This window comes from Acanthaster planci, linkage group LG10 (assembly GCF_054643075.1).
Source record: "Acanthaster planci isolate LZ-2023a linkage group LG10, COTS_SCS, whole genome shotgun sequence".
In the NCBI taxonomy this organism is placed as follows: domain Eukaryota; kingdom Metazoa; phylum Echinodermata; class Asteroidea; order Valvatida; family Acanthasteridae; genus Acanthaster; species Acanthaster planci.
The window spans coordinates 14,103,362-14,115,431 of record NC_141786.1 but is presented as its reverse complement, the minus strand read 5'-3'; the positions used below and the strand labels follow the sequence as shown (position 1 = coordinate 14,115,431).

The 12,070-nt window shown below is 40.4% G+C and overlaps 2 protein-coding genes across 5 annotated transcripts in view; both read left to right on the top strand.

Moving 5' to 3' along the window:
- LOC147797847 (uncharacterized) lies at nt 1-4,797 on the top strand. Of its 2 annotated transcripts, XM_087141950.1 has the most exons (4): nt 2-198; nt 1,022-2,542; nt 3,374-3,457; nt 3,579-4,797. In XM_087141950.1, coding segments are annotated over exons 2-4 (486 nt in total). In that variant the 5' UTR covers nt 2-198; nt 1,022-2,142; the 3' UTR covers nt 3,581-4,797. The 2 variants fall into 2 exon arrangements, with proteins under 2 accessions (XP_086998075.1, XP_086998076.1); XM_087141949.1 differs by lacking the exon at nt 3,374-3,457 and having other exon boundaries at nt 1-198.
- A 2,321-nt stretch (nt 4,798-7,118) lies between these two features.
- LOC147797846 (uncharacterized) overlaps nt 7,119-12,070 on the top strand; it is a 38,591-nt gene continuing 33,639 nt past the window's right edge. For all 3 annotated transcript variants that reach the window (XM_087141947.1, XM_087141948.1, XM_087141946.1), the window contains exons 1-2: nt 7,119-7,253; nt 10,273-11,749. In XM_087141947.1, coding sequence (XP_086998073.1) covers nt 10,303-11,749 — 1,447 coding nt within the window. In that variant the 5' untranslated portion in view covers nt 7,119-7,253; nt 10,273-10,302. The remainder of the gene's footprint in view (nt 7,254-10,272; nt 11,750-12,070) is intronic.

The following is a 12,070-nucleotide window of genomic DNA, read 5'->3' as shown; positions in this document are numbered from 1 at the left end:
ATCTGTATCAGCGGGGTACGGGTGTACGTGTCCGCCTCCGGGCCGCATCGCTGAGCACAAAAAAGCCTTCGGGACGCATAACCCCAGCATATTTAAAGCCCCAAAACTGCCCAGAAGCATCATAGCGTCACCTTGCCGGCACGCCTTTGGACTTCTGCAGCCGTTCTGAGATGTAGTTTTCTTCCAGTGGAAAATATGGTTTGTGAAAACAATTTCATTTGAAATAGAATTTTGAGCATGACCAGACCCTATCCGTACAGTTTACTACATCATTACCTTATATGGCCCTACTAGTACTACCAGCGTGGTTAAAGTATGGCTACTAGTACTACTACTAGTACTAGGGAAGTGACTAGATACTAACCCGTGAAACCTGGTCTGCTATTTTTCTCAAGACTCTTAGAGGGTTCATGCTTGGACTCTGTTTCTGCATCAATTGAAAAAGGAAATCCCAAACACAATGATAAAATTGGAAAATGAATAGCACAAATGGGTCAGATTCGAACCAGGGACTATGGATTTGTAGTTCAAATCACTACCAACTAAGCTATCGAAGCGACCTAATGGATTCCCCTTTTTGAAATGTCTTAAATGGTGTATTGCATTGTCCCATCTTCATGAATCATTGGTCACCCCAGCTACTAAAAAAAAAAGTAGCACACCAGGTTTCACAGGCTAGTATTAAGTTGCTTCCTAATACTACTAGCCCCCCCATGTTGTTGATAGGCTAACATAGATCTTATACCGCAGTTACAGTGAATGTACCTGTGGAATAGGTACATGTATGCAGTCCGAAAAGCTCAGTCACATAATCCAGTTCCACAGATTTATAAAGCACATTTTTCCAGCCTGAAGTAAAGACTTTTCTTTTGTCAGTATCTGGGGTTCTAATTGTGTTTTATTTTTTGGGGGCGGATGTAGCTCTTTGGAGTCAGGTACCTGTCCCCCCTACCAGTCCACACCAAATTAAAAGAAGACGGGTGGTATAATGAAATTGATGTTCGATTTGATTTCTTGCCAGCTGACCCGTCTACCATCATGACCATAAGCGGAGAAGTTTGAACAGTATGGCTGAGCTGTCCACCGGTTCCAGCAATAGGCCTACTACATCTGTTGCTCCAAGTGATGACACGTCTGACGTCTGTGAGAACTGCAGTGTGATCGTAATGCAGACCAGTAATGAGGTTGGCTGCAGGAAATGGGACAAGAAACACTTCTGCTTTTACTTGGAGGTATCCCAGGCCAAGCTCCCCCGTCATCTCCAGTCATGTCACAAGGAAGAAAGAGAAGTCATCGAGATCGCCGGTGAGCCCAACGTTAGTGTGCGTAAGAAACTTCTGTTGAAAATTCGCAATATAGGTAATCATGGGCACAATTGCCAGGTTCTGTGTGAAGGTCGTAGTGTGCTTGTTGTTGGGTATAGGCCAAATTGCAAGGTATCTCCCCATGCGTATGGACCATGCATATATTGTTACGGCTGTTACGTGCGTATCGATTTGTTGTGACACGTGCCCTTTGAAGCGAGTACCCCCTCCACAGACTGACAGCACTGGTAAAGAGGGCTCATGTGGGTGGACGGGTTGCTCACAAGAGTGATTTGTTGAAACCTCCTCCTGTTGGCGTGTCGTTCCAGTTACACCAGGTTCTTAGTCCAATGAAGAGAGATGATGTGGCTTTGGTAGTCAAGAATAACACGTTGATTTTTGAATTAGCCAAGCGTGAATACATAAACTAGGGCACGATGTAGATCAGCATGGCTACATCCGTAACAGGGTACGTAAATTGGGTCCACTCGTCATACAACTCCGAAAGAACACCCAGCAACTAAATGCATCACTTGAATCATTTGTCCATCCGCACCACCTTCCTGATATTGTCAAGGCCATGCATGATATTGTGGCTTCAGGGAAGACAAACAGTTGTACGATGTTCCGTCACAAGCGCTGAAGGCTGGTTATTCCGTCAAGAAGTGTGCACTCGTCTTGAAAGGAAGTGCCCCAGAGTCCAGCCAAAAACACAAAGCAGAACGTGTGGAAGAGTTTCTGCAGTTGTGTGAATTCAACTGGCGAGACCTTGTGTCCACACACGCACACAGAACGCTGTCCCAAGGAAAACACAACCAAGCCACCATTCTCTTGAGTAATGCTGATGCAGTCCAAATGTCGTTGTTCCTTCATGAAGCTGGCAACCGGGAACTTTAACTCCTTCAGGGTGCTCGGGCCAGACAAATCAGACCAGCGAGGGAGTGACTGTTTAAGGGCATATGCAGATAAGGCTGGCCTTGACAAGGCATCCAGCATCCGGTCCACTAAACTCCATAAACATGTAGCAACTGCATCTCCAATTCTTGCATTAAAGGAACATCAGCTTGAAACTCTAGCCAACTTCCTGGGCCATGATCTGCAGGTACATCATAAATACTACCAGTTGCTAGATACTGTACAGTGGGTCACCAAACTGTCAAGACTTTTCCTGAGTTTGGAGAGGGGCAACCTGTCTTCCCAGCAGGGCAAATCCTTGGACGATCTGCATGTAACTGGAGGTAAGGGCACCTTGTACTCAAACCATGTTTCCCATGTTCCGACTACCCAACTCAAACCATGTTTCCCATGTTCCGTTTACCCAAGTCAAGTGACTTCCAACCAAGTCAACCAAACCCAGACTCACACTGTGTAGGGCATCATACCCTCTCAGAAACATTATCTTTCTTCCAAACCACCCCCCCCCCCAAAAAGGAAGAACAGACCAGTACAAAGAAAGAAAGGGCCAAAATGTATGTGTACTTTAACCACTTCCTGCCGGGGCAGTTATCAATGTTGATGATGCTGGGCCGGGATATGTATCATTTTTTTCAAAATTCTTCAAAAATTCCCATCTTCATTTACTGGACACTTACAAACATGTGAAGGACTGTGTGGTGTCCGCTCTAGCCTGACAGACAAAATGGGGTATTTCAGCCAGGCTTGCAACCTTGTAAAAAAAAGCCCAGATTGGGCAGTGTTATATAACTTTCTTTTGTTAACGAACCTGGCTCAGTGTGCTGCTGACCTCTTTTCAATAGGGGCAGATTAGCATGTAGCGGTGCTGTGTGGCTCATTGCTGTGGTGGTGGAGCGCTTTTGTTCCCTGTGGAAATCCACTCACTCCAAATTCCCCAAACGGTGGTATACTGTTTCAAAACAAGGCTGGATTAGCTCCACTTTTGAGAGTGAAAAAATGTCAGTAATTCCCAGCAGCGTGGTCTTTTGTTCCGAGTACGGTCTTTTTTTAAGACCCTGTTCCCTTTGTCCGAGTTCAGAGACCTCAGCCACGCACATAAAGCCCTGACAGGAAGTGGTTAACTGATTTCAATGTTTTTGGTTTATTTGCGTAAGGCTTCACCTGTGAAGAGAACAGCAGTGACAATGGGGAAAGCAGTGACAGCAGTGAAGACTCCTTCCATGAATCTGTCGAAAACTGTAAGATTTGGCAACTCTCTCTGTCTGTCTGTCAGTCTGTCTCTGTCTGTCACACGGGCTGGCTGTCTGCTGAGCTGTCACCTACATTTCTAATGCCCTTTTCTTGCTTCTGCATTAATAGGACAGCTTCCTGGTGATGCTGCATCACACAGAAGGGAGCCCTCTCCGCCATCGAGACGAGTGAAGCGGCGTCCCTGGACTGCAGCTGAGAAGACAGACATTCAAGAAGACCTGCGCAGATTCTTCCAGTTGAGGAAAGTTCCTGGCAAGCTGGACATCGAAGCAGCTTGCACTGTGGCACTGCAGACCCGTACTTGGAGAAACATCAAAGACTTTTGTCCTAACACAATGAAGCAGTAGCCAAGTAAAGCTATGATATGCTGCACCAGCCATTCTCTTGAGACTTTTTACCATATTGATGATGAACCCTACAGTAGTATGCAAATAACGCAACCTAATTTTAGCGGCTTAAACAACCAAGAACTTGTGTGTGATGTCCTCGGTGTTATAGGCTGCACTTACATGGACGACTTGTCCTCTGTCTAATAGTTTGGGAAGTATGCCCACCATCTGCAATGGTTACATGTATGACTGTATACATATATGTATATATGCCTATGTGTGTGTATATATACATATATATAAGTTTCGTCCTTTATATATTTGTTTCATTTAATATTTAATTCAGTTTCGATATATGTATATATTAGTTTCATCATATACATATATATATTATTGTCATTTGATGTTTTTTCTAATAAAGTTATAAAGGGTTCCCCATAAATATACCACCTTGGAAAGACGTCTTTCTCTAATATCTTGTCTAGGAAAGACGTGTTTTCAAGATATCATATCACAATAAAGATTGTCGGATGTCTTTCCGAGATAAATATAAAAGAAAGACGTCTTTTATGAGATACAAAGTAGTGGAAAGACTTCTTTCCGTAATACAATAATGGAAAGACGTCTTTCCAAGATAATGATATCAGGGAAAGACGTCTTTCCAAGATACAAAATGTTTTTCCACAAATGAGATCGTAGAAAGTCTTTTTTTTAATCTCAGTATTCCATCTTTCCAAGAAATACATCATAGAAATGCAGATGGTCACTTTGAGCTTCTGTACTATACAAATAGCATTGAGGTAGTAATTGGATGATTTTTTTTCACCTTTGGAAGTTCTCAACTATATGTTATAAATTATTTCCATTTACAGTAAAATAGTTTGATACTTGATATACATGTACATGTTTCTGTAAAAGTGAAACAAAACCAGTATTAATCCAATAAACTTTTCCTGAGCTGCTCCGAGCTGAAGTGCACCCCCAATCAGCAAAAGGAAGACAGGTGGCTACAGGCGGGTTCTTGCACGTGTTCTGTGTGTACGCAAAGACCATACGTGCCGCTGTAAATTAGTTAAGTGTACTTGGCGTGCTTTGCGTGAAACGCAAATATTTGCACGCCTCATGGCACACTTATGCGGTGTTTCGCTCGGAGCGGATAGAGGACAAAACCAATTTATTTATAAGACCAAACAAATGTATATGACCAAAGCATTATATATAGGATGAAAGTTCTGCAAATATTTTTAATATTTGGCAGAAGGAGGGGAACAGTGCGATTCTGACCACTCACCCTCAAATCGGTGTTAGTAGCAGGACAGCAAATGAGATCTGTGCAAAAGTTCAAAACTCCTTTGTATGATGAGCTGTCAGCAAAACAACAGAGCCCCCCCAAAAAATAAAATAAAAAAGAAAGCAGAGGGAACAAAATAACAGAAAAGACATATATGGTATGACATTGATTTCTGTTGAACACTTTCTCATATGGAAACAACCAGATATTGATGCTGCATCTGTCTGTGATTGACATCGAAAATTACTTCACATGAGAGAAAGTGTAAACGAATAAGAGGATTTTTTAAAATTAAAATGATCACTTACACGTGTAACTAATTTAGTGAAATTAATTTCAAGCTTAAGGACTTCTAATTTGTGCCCTCGGGTCTCAGTTACATTTTCAGCAATAATGTAGGTTGATCGCGTTAACGACCGACACTGACAAGACCAACAGTTATAATATTTATTATTTACTCATGCCAATTCTTTTTCATCACATACAAGATGGGCATTGGAGAGGAAAAAGGAATGACAACCACTGTGGCCGAAGATCTGCCACTTCTCATCAAGTTGTGTTGAGAGTAAATAAATTTAAATATAAATTCTAATATACATGTATAAAAGTATTTGAAGCCAAAAGTTAGAACTTAAAAATATTATATAAAGAAAAGGAAGTACTAGAAATGAATAAAGATAATGTAAGCATTTAAAGATGAAATTATGTTAAATGAATAAGCAATTAATGATAATGACACAATAAATAAGGACACAAGAAATAGTTTAAATACAAAATAATACATGTTTAAGAAAACACTAGGTAAGTGTACAATAAATGTAAAGAAAGTCTAAAGCATAATTGACAAACAGGAGGCTGAAATAGTACTTAAAATGAGAAGAAGACCTGCTGCTCCTCATCAAGGTAAGTGTAAATACATAAATATAAGTAAGAATATATAAAATAATACATTAGAACATATTAATATTTCGATATATAAGAAATAAAAGGAGATGACTCACTGGTAATGAATAAAAGTAGAAATAAAAATGGAAAGGGATAAAAATGATGTAAGAAATTGATTTAATTAAGTAAAGGAGTTAGCAATAAAGACACAATAAATACAAAAAATACACGCATAAGAGAAGAGATGTATATAAATATATATAACAAATCAGATGAAATGTAATTGATGATTGGCAAAGGAGGCTCAATTACATGTTATAAGCCTTACATGTACATATAACAAATACGGGGTTGGGGTTTATGAAAAGAGAACACTGTTTCGAAGAGTGAGAAGACTACGGGACGGTTGAAAAAGGAATGGAAAACTTAGATGTTATTTCTTCTCCAAACATTTTTTTAAAATCACATATTCATCACATAAAAGCGTTCAGTTTAAGATCTTATAAAAATGTGGAGAACATAAACATATGTCTATGGTGGAGAAGTCAAGACAGCAAAGGAAAAGATTTTCCTGTGTAACGTGAAGGTTCAGTCTGGGTGTGGGAAATCCCCGCTGACGTTTGTTCATCGTGCCACGGATGAGCAGCACCCATAGCATTTACATTGCCACGCCAAGTAACAAGCGCTATTTTAGTTCAATCAATGCCGCAAGCTGATTGGTTGTTAGCTGAATTATGTTAATTTACACGGTGAACGACATCAACATGCCCAGTCATGTTATTATGACACGCAAGAGGTGCCCAAAAATGTCCTTTTTGTGGAACGGTCTGTCAAAATTTTCATATCATACAAAACCTAAAAGTAATTAAATGATATGCACTCCAAAATGTCCATATTTGTTTTTCTCTCGTGTGATTTTTAGGGGAAAGTCTGACACAATGTATTTATGCAAATCAGTTAAAAGGTCAGGAGGCTGGATTACGTCAGTTTACGCACGTTGTTTTTCCCCCTTTTCTCCAATCAAACGCAAGAAATTTTTCATAATGAAGTCATGTGATTATCAGTTAACCAATTGGATGTCATATTATGGCCAGCTACACTCATTCACTTTTCTGGGGAGCCAGCTTGCTAGCTAGCTATCCACGATCCGCAGGACGTAGCTAGCTAGTTGCCATCCGTACGTACATGTACATGTACGTATCTGTGCTGCCGCTGTCGTAACTATGGTCATGAAGAGCTAAACGTGAGCGTTATCTGCATCGTTTCTGTACCTTGAAAGTAAGCATTTTTCAGTGTTTCATCTTTAACCATCGTACCTTAAAATAGTCCATATGTTTTCATATTTGGATGTTTGTGATGAGCTGAAAGAAGTAAGCTTTCGAGAGAAAAAGCTCTGCACACAACGTACGTCACTGTTAGTAGCGGGCTATGAATAGGGTTCGGGTCATTCACAGACACACGTCACGTATTCATTCATGTACCTGTTAACGTGTTATACGAAGTTGTAGTACTACGTCTTTTGGCTGCTGTAAATTCAGTTTAGTCGTCAGTCATACAGCAAACTAAAGTTAATTTCTACTGACCAGAAATTAAATGGGGAAAAAAATAAGAGAAACGTGAGCTGTTCTGCATTGTGTATTTCAAACAAATATGCCCCAGACATGCCAGAATCCATATTTTTTAGGAATGACAAAGCAATGAGGCCGACATGAAATTTTGTCTATTTTGCCGTAGACCTATGTGCGCGGTCTTCAAAAAGCACCTGCGCAATTTCTGAGACACGCAAGTTGACTTCCACTCATACTGGGGGAATTTCAAAAAAGCAAAACTGAGGAAAAGCACAAGGGTTGAATTTTGAATATCAGGTTGTGAAACTATTTCATCAAAGTTGTCTGAAATGTTGTCATAATTTGTCACTTTACATAGGCCTACACAGGCCTACAGCTATGATAGTGAATGTGCCAGTTCTTCTGTTGCATCGAAAACTGTCAATGTGAAATAGTGTCCACTCAATTCTGTCACCTTGACCATGGAGGAAGGAATGTGTTCCTTCCTCCATGCCTTGACAGAATTTGTTCAAATAGTGTAAGCGTTATGTATGTATCCTGCATGGCAACTTAAGCTGTCAACATGTCAGAAGTATGAGACCTACATGTATTTCACCTTTAAAAGATTTTATTGAAAATTTTCCTTTCTATCTGTGATTCTGGTAACTAAGAATGAACATTCACATTTCATTGTCTAGCTTTAGATGTGTATCAGATGCACTAGATGAAAAATGTGTGCAAAGCCTTAAGAGAGTTGCATTTATTCCTCTGCCATCAGCACATTTACGGCTCTTTTCTCACATTGTAATTATATATACCGGTACATGTATCACTTTGTTGTAATACAAGATAATTCCCAATCAGACCAGTCGGTTATACTTGTGTTTGTTTGTTGAGCAATAAAGCCACCAATTTGTTCAGGTTTCACATCCACTTTGAATGCACCTCCTCCCCATTTCATAACTGTTGGCTGTCTCCCTTTATTGTAAACACTGCCTTTACCATTGTTGCACAGCTCATGCACTCAGTAGGACCTATTGGATTAGTCCAATCTCAGTATTTGCATCTCACCATTTCCAAGAGAGATTCTGATTACCAACAGTACAGCCTGTGGCTCGGGCATTAGTCACACCCATTTTACTGAGCAATACATATCAAAAACTGAACTCCCAAATGTTGAAAAATTTATTGTTGCATAATGTACATGTATACCCTCCTGCACTGCATGCACAATGTACATGGTATGGTATGGAGGTGGAGTAGTAAATGGATTGGTTGATGGCATGGGGGTGGAGTAGTAGATGGATTGGTTGATGGCATGGGGGTGGAGTAGTAGATGGATTGGTTGATGGTATGGAGGTGGAGTAGTAAATGGATTGGTTGATGGTATGGGGGTGGAGTAGGAGATTGATTAATTGATGGTATGGGGGTGGAGTTGTAGATGAATTTGGTTGATGGTATAGGGTGGAGTAAGAGATGGATTGGTTGATGGTCATGTATGTATGTGGTAGAGTAGGACATGAATGGGGTGATAGGGTAGGGGTGGAACCTTTAACTCTAACCCCCTATGGTGTATGTAAATCATACTGAAATCGGAGGATTTGGGGCTGTTAGGGCTGTAGTACCATAGAATTTAATTCCATAATGTAGTTGTATTGTATATTACCTTTTTACACTAGGTCAATATGATTTGCTTGCTGATTTACATGTAGCAGTGCTATTTGTAATAAGCATGGATGTCTCTAGTGTATGAGCTACAGTGTATTTTTGAAATAAAAATTCCCATGAAGCAGTAAGCCATGGTGACTTCACAATTCCACTTCTTCCCCCAAATGATGTCATCAACATACTGCTAAAGCGTACTCCCAAAAGTACTGTACATGTGTGGTTATGTGAAGCAGCTTGAAACTGTCCATAAATAATCTCACTGTGTCACCTTTGGAGAAATCTGAAGCTTATAGTTAGTAATGCTGCAGTTTTTAAATCATATTTTTGTGATGAATAGTCATACATGTATGCACACAGTATATTTAACCCTCCCTCAGGAATGAATGGATTTTGTGAAGGTCATGCATTTGTTTTAAATGCAAATTTTAAAAACGTTTTTTCATGAGATTAAATTCAACAGATTTGTTGCTTTTTTTAATATTTCCATATTAATGAGCAAAAATGTGATGTCATCCTGTCAAAAACCTCATGTTTACGTTAGTTTGTGGACAAGAACTATTGGATGTTATTCTTGCTGGTCTAAATTTGGTTTACTTTGGTGGGTCACAAGAACATACCTGTTAGTGTTCTTGTAGCAGTAAGACAGCAGTCAAGCTTTTTTTCCATGAGTAACTTTTGGGTTTGAGTAAAAAAAAATTAACCTGCACTTAACCTGTTACTGACATCACAGTAACAGGAAAAACCCTCAATTCTGGAAAGCATGGAGAATTTTGAAATGCACTTTTCAATTCATTTGACGCAATGGGAATATCAAATAGTGGTAGTTTTTATGCATGTACACTGAGTAAGAGTATAAAGTTGTAGGAAATGTGTGTCTACAAATATTAATCCTTGTAAGTAAATGTGGTACATGCATACTAGTATGTACATGTACTTCTGAATTGCAAGATGTTTCAGGTGATACAGGTCATTAGTCTTATTTTAAGTACACACAAGCATTGGCTGAGTATATGTACATGATCAGTCACTGAATCTGAGTTGAATTTACCTCTTTTTTAATTTTGAAGTTACCCTTTTTTCAGGTGCAGTGTATACTACATAAACTAACTGAAATGAATCGCAAAGCTGACAGACCAAAGCGTGGTAAGAAACCACCAGTAGATCCAGAGCCTGAATTAGAATCCTCTCCCGTAAGAGCCAAGAGAATCAGAGGCTTGTCAGAGGTCAGACTTCAACCAACGGAAGACTTCAATCAAGATTCTGCCATTGGGTCCAGGAGAGGTCGAACCAATGGAAAATCATCTCCTAAGAGAAACTTACAAGATAAATCTGGTCCATCTACCCCAAGCACCAGTGGTTCCCCCCCACCAAAGAAAGGAGCGAAGAAAAACCAGCAAAACAAGGGTGAGGGGAAAAGTGATGTGAGTTCGGATGATGAAAGTACTCTGAGTAATGTGTCAGTACCCGAAGACATAGAAACTCCAAGTACAGATGTTGCCACCCACAGGAATACTGCAGAAAATATCACTGGAGTGAAAAGAAAAGCCTCATTTCCTGACACTGCTACTCCATCAAAAAAAGTGGCTGTTGATTTGAAAGAGTTTAGAGGCCATCGTGTGCTTGCAAAGAGAGAAAATGGTTTCTATCCTGGTATCATCAAGCAACAGCGCAAAAATAAAGAGATTGGGGTCATGTTTGACAATGAAAAGAGTGTTAAATATTACCCAATTTCAGAATCGAATGAGAATGTTGAAATTGTTGGTGATAAGGTGCCTTCGTGTACCAAAGTGGGTGTTGGCTCTAAGATTCTGGTTCAGAGAACGCCTGGTCATGGAGCCTACATAGAGGCCATTGTCAAAGGCATCAAAGTAGCAGTGCAGCAGTATGAAGTACATGCCATCAATGCCACCGGACCTGAGGAGAAGATCGTGACACCATTATGGAAGTTACGTCTGCTTTGTTGGCCTTGGGGGCCAGATCCTCCCTGTCCAATGCCTCCAAGCCGTCAACTCTCCTATAGTCCTCATCCACAATCTCAACAACCTGTCTCTAACACTGAACACCATGACAATCCAGTGGAGACTGCTAAGCATGCCATGGATTCCGAGGATGACCTCCAGCAGGAATCTGTTCACTTTGACAGTAAACCTCAGCCATCGGTGTCTGCAACTAATACCCCATCCTCCCTCTACTCCAGTGAATCTGACTGTCAAAAAGCATCCAATCTGGCTGATCGTAAACGTCACATTAGTGGTGCTAGCACAGCTTCCATGGCATCCATAGCTTCAAGTCGGACCTATTCGCTTTCTCCTGTCAGCCCATCACCCAAATATAAGAAAGGTGATGTAGTGTGTAATCCCAATGGTGTACGCAAGAAATATAATGGTAAACAGTGGCGAAGGCTTTGCTCAAAGGAAGGCTGCAATAAAGAGTCCCAACGCCGTGGGTATTGTTCCAGACATCTGTCCTCATACATGAAGAGCAAAGGGGTGTTAGGTGATGGACAAACCAGTGATATTGATTGGGATAGTGACTCTCGCAGCTCCAGTCTTCGAACAGGTACATGTAGGTGTACATGCATGTGTGCTAAATAGTTTTTGCCAGTCAACAATGCAGTTTACTAGGTTACGCGTACATCTTTGTGGTCATTTTGATGCAGGGGACGAAATTAACTTCAATCTCAGAAAGTGCATGCAAGAAAAGTTCATCACAGAAACCCTTTATAATAATGCACAGTACCTGTACCTGCTTTAAAGTAGCACATCTGCATTTAGGAAAAAATGTGCCCAATATATTTTCATGGGTAGAAAGTTCACAGTTTCAAAGTTAAAATTTGGATGGCAGAAGTTTGGCAGTGTGACTGCAAGTACATCACATGGA

Bases quoted from the DNA above. Each gene is read 5' to 3' on its own strand.
- LOC147797847 (XM_087141949.1), top strand. From the start codon at position 2,143: ATGCTGATGCAGTCCAAATGTCGTTGTTCCTTCATGAAGCTGGCAACC. The intron at 2,543-3,578 runs GTAAGGGCACCT...CTGCATTAATAG, and splicing joins CGATCTGCATGTAACTGGAG to GACAGCTTCCTGGTGATGCT.